This window comes from Carlito syrichta, unplaced genomic scaffold (genome assembly GCF_000164805.1).
Source record: "Carlito syrichta isolate Samal-C Ts95f unplaced genomic scaffold, Tarsius_syrichta-2.0.1 Scaffold308529, whole genome shotgun sequence".
In the NCBI taxonomy this organism is placed as follows: Eukaryota; Metazoa; Chordata; class Mammalia; order Primates; family Tarsiidae; genus Carlito; species Carlito syrichta.
In genome coordinates, this window is record NW_007252625.1 from 404,063 (window position 1) to 423,433 (window position 19,371).

Sequence of the window (19,371 nt, forward strand, 5' to 3'; positions counted from 1 at the left end):
TGGTATTGCAATGACACTATCTGATTTACCTCAAATATATGCTTATTCATTTTTGTGGATTCTTTTCCAGCAGGACTACCTAGTCTTTTTCCCATCCTTGTTATGTTTTCCAGATTATCAAAGTGTTTTTTTAATATAACCAAAATATGTGACATCTAAATACTTGTCTGTACATATTATTTGGGATAATGGTCAGGAAATAAATTGAAAACAGAATTGGCCACAGTTCCTGGGAATAAAGTGTATTTGGTTAATCGGAGGCTCAAGCTGGTTTCTAAGACCATTCCTGTCACTGAGACATGCTGCTCCCAAGAGGGAGTTAGACTCTTATTCATGTGGGTCTAAACATGCTCCTGGGATGTGAGTGATCTATTAAAGGACCAAGAGACAAAAACCTAACTCCTGATTCTTACAACCATATTTTGTCACTGACCATATTCTTGGCTCAGCTCAAGCAAAGAATATATAATTTTTCCCTTTCCTTTTCTCTAATGTTTATTTTCTTTAATGCTAGAAAGATAAGTTGAGGAAAAGTCAAATCACACATTGTTATTGTAAAATCTTTATTTTGGGGATATTTTCTCCTCTTCCTCTCTCTGGCTTACTATCCTTCAGTTATTTCTCTGCTAATTAAGATTTCTACCAGAGTACACATTAGCAGAGAAGTGAAATGCAGTTACATTTATCTGACTGTAATTATCAGCCCAAGATAAGGTTTGGAGAATGAGAAAACAAAAACCAGTGACCAGAAAGAGTTGAGTTCTCTGGTCATCATTACTAGCCAACAGAATCCCAGTAACTAAGTGGCCTCTGGATGGCCTTTGATATAAAATCTGAGCAAACTTAGAATCCAAATTGGAGATGTGGGAATTTACCTATATTTATCCTTTCTTATTTTACAAAATGAAGAACTTGAGTTTAGAGAGGTTTACAGTCTCATGCATAGCCACAGAACACAAATACTGAGTACATTTTCTCATATAATGTTTAGAAAATTGACCCTATTATCCCTTATTGATATGTATGGAGAAGCAGAGGTCAGAATTTGTTACTCTTTTGCACTTGAACTGGTCAAGGTGAATATGCTAAAACCAGAATGCAAATCTGCTGGCATTTCTCTTCATGGACTTCCCACCAGCTTATGTCTGTCCAGGTGCTGAACAGTCGCAGGGAAACATGTGCATTGTGATGGAATGGTTATGTGGGGGCAGAAAGCACATGATGGTTCATTACCTGCGTCTTCACATGCTCTTTTTGAGCCATGATGCCTTGCTTCCCATAATATATCATCATAGGCTTGAGGCCTTTGTCTTGACAACCTCATTTTCTCTCCGTCCAAGACCCTTCCATTGTCCTGGTAATAGATGACCAGACTTCATCCTTGTGTGAATTGCCACATAAAGAATCTGTCTTCATTTCAAAGGTTTTCCCTTTGAAATTTAGCCAAAATTTAATGAGAAAAAAGTATCCATTATGCAGTCTGACTTTTAAAGCAAATATGACTCTCCAGTTTGCAGGAGTCTCCTAGGTGCTATCTGCCTTCAGTTAAGCATAATTTAAGTAGTGGATAAGAAATCCCTTTCACTGACTGACATCTTACAAATAAAATCTTCAGCTTCTCGAACTTAATCATAGCTTCATAAATATTATAAGGCTTCAAAACTTGACTGTGGTTTTGAAACTTAGCCAGGGAGGTAATAATGGTGTTATAATTTGTATCTGTGGAATTTCTTTCTTCCAACTGGTTTACAGCACCTAGCATGTTGTTTCAGTCTACCTCCATAATGGGTAAGTGAGTCATTACATGGAAACCCTCACTATGCTCATTTTATAAGTAGGGGTTTTAATAGTCAATGAAGTGACATAAACTACCAAAGGTCACATAATGCTCTAGGAGATATTTTTGCACTCTGAATCCCTCCTGGAAAAGTTGTTTTCACTACTGAGATGCATCTTATTTGCATGACATTGTGTTAAATACACATTCAATCTCAACTTCTGCTTCAGCCATCCACTCTCGCTCCTGCGCCTCTCTTCTCTTTCTTTACCCACCTACTAGATTTCAATCAATAATTTCTTTCTATTCCAAGTCCTAAAACGTTATTCTTAATCTTTAAAGTACAAGAAACTGTCCCAAGATACTTTGGGCCCCAACAAAGGTGATTTTTTTAATGTGAGTCTATAGTGGACCCCAGGAATCTATGCATTTTAACAGATATATTAAAAGGGCACAATACTCATAATGATTTGTGAAAGTGCATCTTAATTAATTCCGATGTGAAGTGGTAGAGTTAGGAAGAGTGTCAGAGTCTCAAGCCTAGAAGTATAGTATAGTGGATTCCAGGTCATCTCCCCTACTTTAGGTTGAGTTCTAAGTTGCAGAGCCAGAGGCAGAGATTGTTTGGTATTGATTTGTTGAGATGTGCTCTTAAAAGAAGGAGAGGGAGGGAAGCAGGATAGAGCTGAGGAATAAGTTAAGCATTGTCTCAGCTGAAGAACAGCTACAGTCTCCTCCCAGGGGATGCTCTGGAGCAGGTTGACTGTAGTGTTAGCAAGGGGTCCAAACTTTGGAACTCCAGTGTCAGTCACTGGTTGAATTTTTACATGGAACATGGGGGCATGAGCTCCCTAATAAGGCACCTCCAGTTTTCCTGAGAGCAATTCTGCATAAAGAATGGCAGAATATGTGATCAGCAACACTCCACCAACTGTGATGCAAGAGTCCTGGCTGGCAAGTTGATCTAGGCAGGCCACCGAGAATATCTACTACGTATCTCCACCCAGTAAGAGTCAACTTTGCTCCTCCTATTCTTGACTTCCTTGCTTTTCCCTTTCCCTTGATAACTCTTCTGATTTGATCCTGAGATACAGTCCCACTTTATACCCAGTTTCAATGCTAACTGTATTGTTTTTTGTCTGAGTCCATTTTCTTGGTAGCTTCTATAGTACTAAGATTACCTAAATACTTGCTCTGAATAATCTTTTTTTAGAAAGAGTGAAGTCCTACTCCAAGGAAGGTTCCAAGCCTGCCCATAGAAAGGGTGCTTACTCTGGGTACCGTCAGATTGTAGGTTTCTGCCTGACTCTTCCATTACTTCCTGGTTCCTAGGTCTCAACCTGGGCTCTCCCTTCTAAACATAGTTGCCTGTCCCTGTTCCTAGTTCCATGAGAGGCTTTCACATAGCACAACTCCAGGAGGACCATTTTCATCATGTTTTCTGGGGAATAGTGCCCTCTGGAGGTGTGCAATGCAGAAACCCAGGCAATACTCCTCGGGAACAAGTTTCTGCCTCTGGACTAGGCTTCTGCAGCAGAATCTGGCAGGTGACTTCCCAAGCCCAGCCTCTCCCAGTCTCTCTCATGTCCTAGGTTCTGCCTAGAGATATCCCATATGAAGTCAAGAATGCTTTCACTTCTCTATGCCTATTTTCTTCTACTACTTTTTATCTTTTAATTGAAAAAAAAGAATTTGAAGAATCATGAGACCATTAACGGCTCTTACACATTTGGCCAAAAAATAATGAAACTGAATGCTTTAATAAAATTACTTCACTTGGGAGAGATGTTGCTAAGATGTCCATTGGACAAAGTTAACAAAGGAGCTAAACTAAATATGAAAAGTAAAGGACAGAGATATTATGCCAGTTTCCTAGTCTCTGGGATTGTTGCCTGCTCATGGATTTGGCCTTCTCATGGAAAGTGGGGTCTGTGTGCTATGGCAGAAATTCAGAAAGCAGGGCTTCCAGCTTCTTCCCTGCCAAGAAAGCCCTGCTCATAGAACACACTGATGTACTTCTAAATCAGACTTAAATTCTGTGTTTATTTACAACAAATTCACGAAAGTGAAAAAATCATAACTATTTGAAAATACTGTAATAAATATTATCATTATTCATTTTAGAATAATGAGGCAACAGACAAGAATACTCAATTCCCCCAAAAGAAAAAAAGATTTACTCCCTCCTAGCAGCCAAACAAAGTAAACAAAAGGAAAAATTTTCCACTTGTCAAATCAGAATATATTTTAAAAAATGATAGTATCTAGTGTTAGTCAGGATGTGTTAAAATGGGCACTCAGATATGCAGCAGATGGTAGAATAAATGGTATGGTTTCTCTGGAGGGCAATTTTTCAATATGCATCAAGAGTTTAAAGAAACATCTTGATTGAAGAACTTTACTGCAAGGGATTTATGCCAAAGAAATAATCAGGTACACAGCATCATAAACAGTTGTTTACAAACAAAAAATAAAAACTTTTCATATTCCTAACCTCCAACAGGGAAAATATTAGATATTTTTATCGTGGAAGTTAACAACTCCCTTTTGCTGAACTGTATCAGGCAAGCCATAAGTTGACTTTTTTTAATGGTGATGTAATCTAAGTTCAAAGTTTCCTAAGACTGGGGTTGGGTGGGCATGGAAAAGATGGAGCAGGGTTGAAATTACCTGACTCTGACAAGCTCAAGTCTAACAAGGTTTCAATGTGGCCTGTCTCATCCTGTTTGAATTCTAAATTTGGTTTGGGGCTCAAGCCCTAACTAATAGGAAAGTGCTAGTTTTGCCTTCTTTGCTTTCTCAGTTCACACATCTTTCTCAGGATCTCATGGATATCTCTGCCTTGGATACAGTAAGACTCATGAGTAAATGCATGTTTATAATAGTCACCATGAAGCCTGGCATGGTAGCTCAAGCCTGTGCAGTAATCCCAACCTTTTGGGAGGCCAAGGCAAGATAATTGCTTCAAGACCAGTCGAAGTAAAATAGCTAGACTTTGTCTCCACAAAAAATAAAAATGAAGTAAAGAAAATTAGCTGGGTATGGTGGCACATACCTGTAGTTCCAGCTACTCTCCTGAACAGGGAAGTCAAAGCTGTGGTGAGCCATGACTGTGCCACTGCACTCCAGTGTGAACAACAGAATGAGGCCCCTAATCATCATCAACAACAACAACAAAAAGAATAGCCACTGTGGACCGGACACCATCTAACAGACAAGGACTTTAGAGAAGTGATAATGCCATGAAGTAGCCTGGCCCTCTATGCTGAGAAAAACTATAGGGGCTTCTTTTGACTTACTGCCTTAAATCTGAAGTCCTCTGGCTTCTATGATTCTTCAAATTCTTTTTTTTTTTCAGTTAAAAGAGAAAAAGTAGTAGAAGGAAATAGTAACTATTATTAATAAAAATATTTATTATTATTATTAATATTTTTATTCACCAGGTTACTGGAAGTTGGGATTCTTCCTGTCTACTCTACCCTTGGTATTTTCTCTGTTTGCACCTCTATCAACATCACTGCTATGTAGAAGGCCTTCCTCCTTCTTTTCCTTTCTTTGCTCTGTGTCTGACTCTTGCTTAATAACAGTCTTATGTCCAAACTCCTTCATGAAGTTTCCCTGGGATTCACAGTGACTGGTGCCTTTCTTAAACCCGCATCCTTATAATTGGACTCATAAAATTTGACTCTATTATATACTAACAGCACAGAGCTAGATGTATGGAACATGCTCCATGAATGGCTTAGTGAGCAGTTTTCAAAATGAGAATTCAATACCTGCAGTATTAAAGTCTTATTCTGTTGAATAACTTCAAATAATGAGCTGACATTTTAAGTTTTATTCTAAAAGCTGTTAAAAATTCCTATTATTCCAGATACTGATATCTTCATCCCATCAAAGAACTGAACGGACATGAGCCTTGAATGAGTCTCTTCCAACAAAACTTAGTTCACAAGTTTAAAATGGAACACACTTTTGTTTATTCCTTTAAGGGAATTAAAGAACATTCTTGCTGTTTCAGACTAAAATAATCACCTGAACTTCCCCCTCCCTTTTTTCCCATTTATACATAGCTTATTTTATTTCTACAGATACTAAGAGCTCTTAATCTTGCTAATATACTAAACAGACACTTCATTTGATATTACTGTTTTTGTTTAATCATCTCAAGTGGTAGCTTGTAGTCATCATATCAGGTTTTATTCTGAATGTTCTTAAGTATATTGTAGTCGCCATCAGTAAAAATCAAGCCTCCGTTAGATCATCATCTTATTGCTAGGCTGTCAGTTATTCACTATGAGTATAATTTAGATAATGTCAGAGACAATCGTCTAAGCAACTCATCACTGTGTGAAAACAAGCAAGGGGTACTAATGTTGCAGGTGGAATCTACTTTGACAATATGATGGTTTTGCTATTTGCTGTAGGGATAGGGGAAGTGTTGTGGTGAATTTTCTGCAGGAAAATGACCCTTAGCTCCAGTTTCTCTTCATATTATTAGCTACTCTGGGCTTCCGGGACTTGTATCACCATAACATTCCACAGCAGGAAGCCAGGAACCACAGACATGTCCCACAAAACTGCAATATTCATTGGCACACAAAATAGGCTTTTCCTCCTTAACTAAAATAGCGTGAAGACAATCCACCAAGGCATTTTGTGTGCTGTTCCAGTTTATGCTAGTGGCTGAAGACATACCTGGTGATTGTGATTCAGCAATTATTGAGGCAAAGGGGAAGTATGTCTGTCTTTGCTTATAGTTCTGTGAACTTTCAGGGGTCATTACTAAAAATATCAATGCCAGATGTATTCTTAGAGAAGTTACTATTAATGGTTTTCCTGTTGACCTCACCACTAGAAGAGGCTATCGTATTTGATCAGTGTGGCAGTGACATGCTGATCAATCCTTTCCCTGGTTTTCTTTCTTGCTCAAATATTTCTGAGCATATACAAAGTGAATACACATGCCTTAGTGCTAGTGCTCACTTCTCGGCAACTAATCTCTATATGATGGCTTTCTTATTCCTAGTTGCAGGAAGAGTTCATTTTTGCTGCTGCCTTTTTTTTAACCCTAGCTGTGCAGGAATAAACCAGTGCAAGGGACCAAAGTCGCATCTCTGTCCTCACTCACAGTGCTGGGATAGCTTAGCATGCCTTGTGTTAATGAGAAGGTTTCCTCTATGTTACATTTAGTTGGAGGATGCTAAAAAACAGGAGGCCCCAAATTAGTATGGTGCTTGGAATGCACTCATACATATATTTAACCCAAGGCTTGTGCAATCCCAAGCATACATACAGACTCACACACCCATACACACAGAAATTTCTAAACTATCACTGACTTTTGTACCTAGAACCAGAATTACCCTCAAATAGCACAGACTTTGGTATAAATCTATACATTAGCTTAGACTTTTCCTTTTTTTATGATAAATTACAGGTATTAATTGTTCATTCTTTTCATCTTTCCTTGGTTATGAATAAACTTGGTCCGTCATTTATTCTCACTTTCTTGGTTTGAACCATGGAGGCTAGCAGTATGTCAAGATCTCTGCCCTTCTCTTTGTCTCTAGAGCTGGCACCTTGTTTATGTGGCTTTGAGAATCAAATTGATGCATTGAGGTGGAGAGAAGTACTCTTATCTAAATTTCAACCTCTAGTTGAAGATGTCTTTCTTGTAGTATTAGAAAAAGTCAGTTTTGGGCACAAAAAATAAACTAGAAATAAGTTTAGACAAAGAGGAATCTTTATCACATTTGTGTTTATCTTATATATCTGCATCTCAGAATAACAAGAAGTCAGTATGGAAAATCTTGACATGTTGCCCAACTAGTATTTCAGTAGCACTGAATCCCATGGTGGAGACATCCAAAAAAATATATAACACATGGCATGCTAGAAAGTAAAGTTCCCATAAAACACTATAAAGTCCCACAGTCAACAGAAATGTTGGCCCAGAGATGCTGAACTCCATATGTTCCTCAAAACATTTTTGATGAGTGTGCTTTGATGAACTTGAGCAAGGTCATTTTGCAAAGACCTGACCCCAGTGGTGCATCTCCCCTTAACTACAGGCATTGAGTCTAGGTACTGCTTGATAGAATTCCTTGTGGTACCTTAGAACGTCTTTAAAGTTTGTTCTTATCATCTTGTCTGCAAACTAATATTAACAGCCAAGACTGTATGCCTGCCTCAAGAGCTACTTGTTTAGTTAGATTCTTATGTTAACTTTCTGTCGGTATTTACCCCTGGAACAGAAGGTACACTTGAAGCTTCTCAAACGCATGGGCAACAATTGTTCAGAAGGAATGAGCATGGAACAGTCTGGGAACTTAATAAACCCTTAAGAAATCAGTTAATAGTTTATTGTGGTTGGGCTGACCTTAGGGTTATGAAATCTAGAATACTGATTTTTAGTGGTGAGTTTCTTTCCAAATAATTTTTGTCTATTGATTTAAACTTTTTTTATGCAGTGATGAACAATGCATTAGCATCTACAGGAAGTAGCTATACAAAAAATTCTGCTTCTATGTTAATTTTATTCATATGAAAAAAAAAATCATGGCAACATAAGCATGATAATATGTTAAGAAGGGTCTCCTTATAGATTATATATAGTCTTTTATCAGGGGAAATTTTTATCTTGCGCACTCAACCATTTGTTAACATAGTATCAAATACCACATCTTTCCATGATCTTGCTGAGAGATGGAGAAACATAGTACTTATTAGTGAGAGTTGTGATCAGTCATGTTGGATATTAATCTAGTATCACTGCTATTCAGCTGTGTAATCCTGGACACATTATTTGACCCACTCGCCTTGGGATTTTTCTTTAGTAAGCTGGGGATAGTTGTATCACCCATTTTATAAATCCTTGTGATGTGAATAAGACATACGTGTAATTGAGTTCCTGTCACAGAGCAAGCAATCAGTCATGTTTTTTTCTTGCCACTGATGCTAGGCCAGATGTAATGCAATTCTTGGACATTTTAAAAACTAACATTTGCATTTTAGAATACTTTTAAAGAAAATGCAAAGATAGCACAGAGGTCTCATATACTCTGCACCCAGTTTTCCCTAGTGTTACTATCTTAAATTGCAATGCAACATTTGCCACAATTAATGAACCAACACTGATATTTTTACTAACTAAACTCTAGACTTTTTTCAGATTTCATCATTTTTTTCTTTTTCTATTTCAGAATTCTTTCTAGATATCACATCATATCACATTCCTTTTCCATGTTTCCTTAGCCTCCTCTGGGCTGTGACAATCTGTTAATTTTCTTTATTTTTGATAACCTTGACTTTTTTTTAGAAGTATTGGTCAGGTATTTTGTAGAATGTTCCTAGTTTTGATTTGAGCTAATGTATTACTCATAGTTTGATTGGGATAATGCAAAGGGAGGCACAAAGTGAAGTGACATTCTCAAGTATATTTATCACTGATGATATTAACATTGGTCATCTGGCTAAGGCAGTGTTTACCAAATATACTGTAAACTTACTTTTTACACCTTTTAAAAAATGATCTACTCTGTGAAAACCAGTCACTCATTTATCTCACTTAAAGGATGGGGAGTTATGTTCCATCTTGTTGAGGGCAGTGTATCTACATAAATTATTTGAAATTATTCTGTGTGGGAGATTTGTCTTTTTTCCCTTGTTTAGTTTTTTACTCAAGAATTTATTTATATAAGCTTGGTATTTATTTTATGCTTTGGATTATAATCCTATACTATGTATGTCATTTATTTTGTTGCTCAAATTTTCTGACATTGGGCATTGGAAGTCTTTCAGGTGGTTCTTTTTTTCCTTTGCTGTATATCCAGTGTTTTGATTTGTGAGCACCTATTCATTTTCTGACACTGAATATACTATATAAGCTCTAGGCTTATATTGTATATTTCCTGCCCCGACTTACAATTGTTTTTTTTTTCCCCCTTCAAAGAGTCTTGATCTCTTTTTTATTGAAGAATGGTATTAGAAACAAAGATCTGGGTATGAGGTGTGTTTGTTGCTGTTGGGGTGTTATTGGAAAGGGCTAGAAAATACATGTGCAACAATCAACATGTAAACGTGTATCTGTGTATCTATAGTCATTTCTATGTAAACTGATCAGTTATATACTAAACTAAACTTAAATTCATACTGATGTTTTCTTTCTTTTCTTTTTTTTTGAGTTGAAGTCTCACTCTGTCACCCAAACTGTAGTGCAGTGGCCGCTCCTGGCCACCGCAGCCTCGACCTGCTGGGCTCTGGCAATCCTTCCGCCTCAGCCTTCCAAGTAGCCGGAATTACAGGTGCGCGCTGCCATGCCCGGCTAATTTTTGATTTATTGTAGAGATGAGGTCTCGCCAAGTTGCTCAGGCGGGTCTCGAACCCGCGGGCTCAGGCAATCCACTCACCTCAGCCTCCCAAGGCGTGGGATTACAGGCTGAGCCACCGAGCTGGCTTATACAGATATTTTCAACACTATTCCAATACCACACGGTTTAGTCTAAAGTTCCTTTTTAGTTTATTTATAACCTCTCAATCCAACAGTGATAAACTTGGCTTCTACTATCTGCCACTCATTTGCTTATTTGTTCAATCCTGATATGCATATGTGTAGCTATTTAAAAAATATTAACACATATCCTATGGTATGTGCTACCAACTAGAGTATAGTGCTTGTATTTTATCCCTGAATATAATTTTAATAGATTTGGACCAGCCCCGTGACCTCACAAGGTGATTCTCCTTATTATACAGTCTATATTTGTTGTTCTTGTTTCTGTAAGTATACCCTTCATGACCTGAGTAGAGTGGTTGACATATTGAAACAGATTTGCATGAAGTCTGGATCATATATTTGTTTTATCAACAGATTCTGCTAGTATTTTCTTGCATACGTGCTCCTGACAATATTAATCTTTTAAAATTATGTTATAGGTTTTGACTAAAGTTTCACTAGCTTTCAGTTTTTATTAGACCCTTAGAAATGTTAAATTTGACTCGTTCAGGAGATGATGTTGAGAGATACCACATAAAAGGCAACATTCAAAAAATTCCCACAATTATAGCACTGGGACAGATAGTATCATGGTCTACCTGATCTGATAAGGCTACATAAAATGTCAACTAATAGTGTCCTGGGAAATGAAATTTAAACAAAAATCCACAGTATATCGAATTCCCAGGTGATACAGACATGTTAATAAATCTTATGTTGAAATTCCAAATTGGGTTTAGAATAAGACAGATGTCTGTTTCATGCTCCCATTGTATCCATTTGGCATGTTAACTCCAGGAAAAAAGCTGAAGAATTTGAAACTTTTAAATATATCCCAAAGTAGACTTCTTAAAGTACAACATTTTTTCAGATTATACTGTCTACATTGATCAGAAGTCAATCATAAAAGTATATTTATAATGCTAATGCCATATAATATATATGGTTTTGTTTTTGTGGTAAATAAGACAGAAGATATTATGTTAGACCCCAGTAAAGTAGGTCAGAGATAAGTATTTTACAAACAGTTCTTGCATTTCTGAAAAATCCACTGTGTATTATTGACTCAGCATAAATCACTACAACATGAATATACAGATACTCAAAAAGGCCAAACCACTGATAGGAATTCAAAAAGGACCATAATAGTTTAAACTATGAAACTCTCTTCCATATTTAAATGAAAACAGCCCTCCTATCACCAATGCATAAGTAAAGGTTGTGCTGTGAGCACTGATCTGCCTCCTCAGAGTGAGGAAGAGGCCAATAACAACAGGCTTGACAAGGATTCTGATCCAGCAGGTTGTTGAGTGGGGAGTTGGTTCCTAATAAATTCTAACTACAGTCTAACTTCTCACACTGGCTACAGCAGTAAGCTCTCTGTAGCATACTCTGTCTCTATGATTATCTGCCAAATGCTTACTGCAGACCGACAAAGATTAGTTACTCCAGTGAGAGCAGTTTATAACTCCATGACTCCATTCTGTGCCAGATCAGTAATAAAAGCAAAGGCACACAGCAAGCTGCCCTTGTTTTCTCTCTTTAGGGGAATAAAGAGTCCCACAGTTCAACTGAGTGTTACTGACTGATCCTCAACATCACTTAAACACCCTGGCGATTGTCCTTATTTGTCTTCCAGATACACCAGAATTTTTTGAAATATGAATTAGCTAAATACAATTGTGTTTTCAGGGAATTAAAGGCTTACCATACATTATCATCAATTTGCAAAAAACCTGCTGTTTATGTGTCATATAACTGAGAAATTGCTGTCTTAACAATTGATTCTGATGATGTATTTAGAAAAGTGTCTGTATTGTTCACGTATGTGCAGACCAGGTGGGGTTAAACACTAGAAATTCAACTAATTCTAATAATAATAACAGTGATAATCACATGTGCTCGATTAAATGATCCTTTGTTTCTTCTCTTCTATCTACATAGGAGTTTATTTACATTTTAATAAATTGAGTAGAAAATAATAGAGGGGTCCTGTTTTTCTGTTATGTGAGCAGAGAGAACCCTTTAGGAAAAAAGTAAAATGTAGTGTCAGAGAAAACAAAAAATTCACAGGTCCTAGACTTGAGCATAGGCAAGTTTAGACAGTTCTGTAACTTATCACAAATCCTACCTGGAAGAGCACAAAGAAAAGTTAACAGTTCAGGCCTTCAAGCAAAATTGAGGGCACTTTAGTCCTTCGAGGTCATTATTAAAAAAAGTGACCTGATTAATCTTTCTTCAATAAATCTAACACTCAGGCAATTTAAAGGAATATGAATTTCATTTTCTTTGCTTGATATCTTGACAATATAAAATAATTACAGCCCTTTCTATTTTGATCTGAATTGTGATTGTACCAAATTATGTATTGAATATATAATGCTCTCGGGTAAAAAGAAGCAGTAGAGAGCTACAAATGTCAAAAAATCAGAATAATACTTCCTCCAGAGAGAGTTGTGTTTACCAATGTTTCTCAGATTGCCTTCTTGTCTTATGAGGATATTAAAAAGTAAGAATACCAGCCGGGCTCGATGGCTCAGCCTGTAATCCCGTGCCTTGGGAGGCTAAGGTGAGTGGATTGTCTGAGCCCGCGGGTTTGAGACCCGCCTGGGCAACATGACAAGACCTCATCTCTACAATAAATCAAAAATTAGCCGGGCGTGGCAGCGCGCGCCTGTAATCCTGGCTACTCGGAAGGCTGAGGCGGAAGGATCGCCGGAGCCCAGCAGGTCCAGGCTGAGGTAGCCGGGAACGGCCACTGCACTCCAATCTGGGTGACAGAGTGAGACTCCAACTCAAAAAAAAAAAAAAAAAAAGTAAGAATACTTAAGCTTTTTTTAAAAATTTCAAGTTAATGCCTAGGATTTAAATCTGAAAAGGCAACACCACTAGGCCTATGTGCATTGTGGTAGAGTTGCATGAATAAAATAGAAAGTACAGGCATCAACAAGGGTCCTTTATTGAGGCTAAACATTCTTTCAATTTATTTTTTATATTTTTCAACTCTGGACATTCAAACTGGCACAATATTGCTAAAAACTTGAAACAAACATCAGACTAATTATTTGTGCTGATAAATGTCTTGTTATCTATAATAGACAGTTTCCACCAGTTGTATAGGGCTGCTACGTGCATGCACAGTGCTGCTTGGAAGGAAATGCCTGCCTATGGGTATTTCTTCTATCCTTGCTAACTGTGTGACCTTGAACATAGGACTGCTGGGATTTTAGTGGGCCAGTCAATGTACTTCCTTTTCAAATTTGGATCCAAATAAAAAGTGGATCTAAGAGCAAACCTGTGAATGTACATAGAATGTTAAAAATATTTTATAAAAAAATTAGAATCAATAAATCTAGCACACTTGCAGACTACAAAACTAGTATACAATAGTATTTTTAAATACTAGCAAAAACATAAAGAATTTAAAAATATGCCAATTGAAGCAGAACCAGAAAAATCAAATATGTAGGATCTGCACCTTGAAAACTATAAAACACTGCTGGGATCAATAAAAGAAATTCCAAATAGATGAACACTTTATTCTGGAAATGATCCGTACCATGACTCAAGCAGCAGTTACTTGAGTGTGTACACATGTAAACATTTATTGTTGTATACATTAAAGATTTCTGCACTTTATTATAAGTGAGTCGTATGTCAATGGAAAAGTTTTTAAAAATTAAAAAAAAATACTGACAAACAAGCAAACAAAAAAAACCAAACAAACTGGAATGAAGATATAGATTTACTATATGCCCATGATACACTTTTGAATATTAGACCCAGAACTAGATAGATTAACCTGTCTATTCATTGGTACAGCTGGATAACTATAGCCCACATTTACTACAGGACAGAACCAACCAGAATCTTTGAGTCAAGAACCTGGCTCCAAATGAGAGAAAAACTGAGTTGAGCAGCCCAGTCCTCCTTCCTCCCTGCCCCCTCTCCCCCCGCTTTTTTTCCCCAAACCACCAATAGGTGAATGACCCCCTTCCTGGTAGGTGAGAAGAGAGAACCAGGAGTTACAGGCAGTTTCGTTACAAAGAGGCATGAGGTGAAGGAAAAGGAGGGCATCCCTCCCTATCCATGACTTATCTTCACTTTAGTCTTCTCTTTTGTAAAATGGTGATAATAGAGCCTATCTCATAGGGTGGTGTGAAGATTGAAAAAGATAACCTATGAAAAGGAATTTGCCAAAGAGGAGCAAGGCATAGAAATTTAGAGGGGAGAAAGACCTTTGGGAAGAACATCTGATTCATTTATGCTATCCATTTCTGTTTCACAGAAAAACATGACCCCTCCATTATTTGTATCATCTTATGGATTAGGAAATGGAGGCACAAAGTAGATCAAGACCCTTGTCCAAACTTCACAGCTTCTTGAAGATATATTTTTGCAGTATTTAAGCACAACTAGTCCAGAGTTCTTTCTGCTATACCACTCTGCTAAATAGCCATCCTAAACCACAGCAGATGAAATTGCTGATCTTTCTCCAAACTACCATGAATTTCCTGTTTTCAGAAGGTGTGGTGTCTATTCCTGCCCCCATGAGGGCCCTGTGGGCTGCTGCACTCAGGTAACAATTTATAGCCCCTGTGCTTTGACAATAAGAGCAAGATTAGTATTTAGAACCAAGGTAGCTGCTTTCACAACCCACTATGAAGTAGTTAGGCCGGTATTCTTTTGGAAGTAAATAAACCCAGTCAACTACAATTATTTGGTTCCATTTAGCATATTGGAAAAGGTAATGATTTAATGATATCCTAGCAGTCCCAAATATGCAACGCACCACAGAAAACGATTCATAAAATCCTCCTCTCACTAATAACTCTGAGACTAGTGTTATGAAAAGGCACTAAACCCCAGGGAACCAAAGTGTTTTCACCTTCCCACCAAGTGACAATATTATTAGTTTATAACTCTCTATTCACTAGTCACAAAAATATAGCATCTTTCGAGGAGAGGGAAACTTGTGATAGATGTTACTGGTTAGATGATAGAACCTTGAAACACTGCCAGGGACGGTTGCTATGGTAAAGAAAATAGTCCTGTAAAGTCCACATGACTTTCTCACTTTATGTCACATGTCCCTTACTTGCTAGTTTATTAGACTGGAACCAGCAGGGTTGAGACTGGGGTAATAGCTGAAGAGAGTTCTTACTGACAGTAAGATTCCCCTTTGAGAGCAGAGCCAGGGACCTGGCAGGGTAAGGGAGTGCACATGCTCACTTCAGATGGACAAACATACAGGCTGTTTTTGCTTGTTTTGGAAAAAGTTGTGAGCCATTGTGCTGCAAATATGTCCTAGAAACCTGTGTCTAGCCTCCTGGTTCTCTATATGGGAAACACTGACACAGTGAACTTTGTCATAGTCTGCTGTTGATAAACTGGGGGCTAGTACTTCTAGTCAGAGAGACAGCTGTGCATATCTGAAAGGACCCCAGGAAGAAGCCCCAAACCAGGCTTGACATTGATGCTAGTTCACAGCAGGATGCCCTGTCCTCCCTTACCAGAGAAGTGCCTCCTCTGTAGATTTCTGTATCTGCCTCTACGTGGCCAGTGAGTATAACAGAAAGAACAAAAACCAAGGAGGCGTTAGATTCAAGTTACTCCACACACCCTTTTCTCCCCTATAAAATGGTAAGATGAATGTCTATTTGGCAGGGTTATCATGAACTTTGGAGTTTATTTAGTGAGTATTGTATATAACAAAAACCCAAAAAGTGGTAGCTAGTATTATTGCGGTAGATGTTTCTCATTAAAAGTGGATACATGTAAATTAGTTAAATATCAATGAGAACATTCTGATTGTTTATGGTTTATATATGCATATGTATATACATGTATGTACACATATTGATGTGTGTGTATATATATCTATTTGGATATTAATCTTATCCATAATAGCAACAGGAGATAGATAGAGTTAGAGGAGCCATGGCTCAAGAGACATGTCTCACTTTACTGTTTGTTTTGTTTATACCTTTGTTTTCCTGAAATAATTATTACTAGCAACTACTTTCACTCTAAAAAGGGACTCAGTCTGGATGATAAATTATACAATTACCCTAAATAAGGATCAAGAGGAAAATGCTGATCACCCAGAAATCCAAAACCAGCTCTTATCTCAATGCTAATGAAGGAAGTATCCACTAAACAACAACTGGCTTAAGAGATTTGTACTTGAGGACACCGAATTAATTTTTATCTACATAAAATAAATCTTAAATAATAGTTATCAAAACAAAAACAGCAACCTCAACGGCCATAAGGTTTGTTCTTAACAGATAGTTTTCCATTTGGTAAAGAACACTGTGCGCTTTTTCTACATTTCCTACAGTTTGATCCTGGCATTGACTGTAATGGCAGAAACTACAGGTGGATGGTTTTAGTGTTGACTAGGATCCTTTAAGTGACCACTGCATTGAAGGTTATTTTGCCACTCAGTTTTTTGTCTCCCTTCCTTCCTTCCTTCCTTCCTTCCTTCCTTCCTTCCTCCTTCCTTCTCTCTCTCTCTCTCTCCCTCCTTCTCTCTCTCTTTCTTTCTTCCTAACTCATGGTAATTTCTCTGATTCTTGTAGATTTGATACTTAGCTTCAATATTTGGGGGTTGGGGCAAGCCTATAAGGGGTTGCTTAAAAGTAATCAGAAGGATAGTACTAATTTACCTTTTTTATTATCCTAGTAAATTTGGAGAGGGAGAGAGAGAAAACTAACATTAAGGGACAGGGGTTCTGAGTGGTAGACATAAATTACCCTAATTCAGTGATTTTGTAGCTATGGGAAAGAGAGTCTTTGCTTTCTGTCTTATATAATTGTGTATGCTTATTCTGTGTGGTTTAGTTCTAAAATACTCTTATACCTCTCTTATACCTCACTTCCTCATGGAAAATTTCCTTTCAATTAGGAAAATGTTACTTTATCAAATTATACTTTTAACAGTGTCCTATCAAGCAAAGCTGAAAGGTGGGTTAAAATGTGATCTTTTTCCTCTTCAAGCTGGCCTGGGTATTTGTATCTCACTCTTAGCTAGATGCACATGTATCTTTTTCACATTTTCAACTACATCTAAATAGATCATCCTTTAAATAGAACTCTTTAAAAATTTCCCTTTTCATCTCAAGTTCAATATCAAAGTCAAAGCTCTTTACCAATTCTTCTAAAGACTCCAGGCTCTCCAACTTCCTAAATACTCTCTGCGAGTCTTCCGCCCAGGGACCTTAGTGTCCAGTGACCTATTTAGGCTGGAACAAAGATGACAGCTGGCAGGGAGTGTGAGGGGCCTCATATCGTTCTAACCCCTACACAGCTGAATGGCTAACTTTCCTAACTTCTGGTGCTTTAAGCACACATCACATTGACCCCTTGCTATCAATCAAGCAAAGGAGGAAAAGCCCACTGCAGAGAAGAGCAAATTTTAGGAACCAAACACAAAGTCTCTGAATTATGCCAGTGATGTGCTCCAAATATATTTTGTTTTCCAAACTTCTTACCTTTATTTCAGCAAACCCAATTATTCCCCAAATTTCTCAACCATTGGAAGTTTAGACCTCCAACATGGAGCTTGTATCGAATGCAATAATGTTCTTGCAAAACTGTTTGGCAGTTGGAAATGTTTCATCCCCTGTGACATAGGTAAAAATGATCCCAGGATTTTTGACAAGTAATAACTAAAGGCTAAAATTAATGTGTTTTATGTCTTTTCCTTCAAGAAACATTTTAATTGAGTTTCTAATAATTAGTAAATGTGATTCAAATATCTTTGCCCCGCCAACCATATGTAAGAAGAGATTAACACTACTCAGTTCTTTTTAACTCTGGGTTTTTGTTTTGTTTTGTTTTGTTGGACTTAGATGTGATAAAAATGGTGAAGTCATTTTTTTAAAAAACCCAAAAGTTAGGTAATGCACAAATTGAATTACTATGAGCTGTAGATTGTTACAGAGGATACAAAAAATACTTTTCCAGTACCCTAATGCAGTAAGACTTTTAATATAAGTTCCTGTGAACCAAGAGGGAATAAGAGTTATTTCCATTCTTCCTTAAGGATTTCCTTACAATATTTGAAAGTCCTTTATTTTCACCTCTGTAGAGTTTGTTTGATACCTCGTAAAACCATTATTGAGTAGAGAAAATGAAACTGAATAAACCATTTGCAGGTAGAATCCCGTAGACCTCGCTATAAGAACTAAGCTTGCCCCGGTGGACCTGGATTTTGCCGATGTCATTACTCTTTCCCTTCCTCTGAGAGCCCTGAAAAGCATTTGAGAAGTAAACATGCAGCCCTATTCTTTATTCTTGTGACCTTGGTAGTGATCTACTTTTATTGTTACAGGCAATGAAAGCTTAGAAGAAAACTATGTCCAGGACAGTAAGATGGGCTTTGTCATCAACGCCATCTATGCCATGGCACATGGACTGCAGAACATGCACCATGCCCTCTGCCCTGGCCACGTGGGCCTCTGTGATGCCATGAAGCCCATCGATGGCAGCAAGCTCCTGGACTTCCTCATCAAGTCCTCATTCATCGGCGTGTCTGGAGAGGAAGTGTGGTTTGATGAGAAAGGGGATGCTCCTGGAAGGTAAAGCAGTATTTTCAGTAATGAATCCAAATAACCTTGTGAGCCTTCCTGAGCCAGACAGATGGCGACTATGGCTTCATCTGGTTTCATGATCTCTTTGTGCCACAAGGATAGATAACAAATATTAATAGTTTAAAAGTCAGCAATAATGGCAGATGGAAATTACCAAAAACACACCATTTTTTAAAACATTAAACTACTTTTTGGTAAATACCTAAAGCCCTATGTTCCGCCAGTACCAACCCATACCCAGCTATAACCTGGTCCTTCACTCAGAATGTTTGAGAACTCCCTGCAAGCCCAATAAACACCTGGCCAGGAGGAATTGCCCAAGCACTGTCAGCCCAGGGCAGCTGCTTTCTGACTGATTAGCCACAATTCTATTCTGGACATGAAATATTTTATATATTACACCTGCTTAAATAGCTTAATATGTGAAGAGAAGCGGGCCTCTGTGGCTCAGCCTGTAATCCCACGCTTTGGGAGCCTGAGGTGAGTGGATTGCCTAAGCC

The 19,371-nt window shown here is 37.7% G+C and overlaps 1 protein-coding gene across 1 annotated transcript in view; it reads left to right on the forward strand.

Annotated features, from left to right (window-relative positions):
* LOC103267911 (metabotropic glutamate receptor 1) overlaps positions 1-18,919 on the forward strand; it is a 353,912-nt gene extending 334,993 nt beyond the window's left edge. Inside the window, exon 4 of the mRNA XM_008065480.2 lies at positions 18,613-18,919. Within this exon, the coding sequence (XP_008063671.1) occupies positions 18,613-18,863 (251 nt within the window). The 3' untranslated portion in view covers positions 18,864-18,919. The remainder of the gene's footprint in view (positions 1-18,612) is intronic.
* The last annotated feature ends 452 nt before the right edge of the window (positions 18,920-19,371 follow it).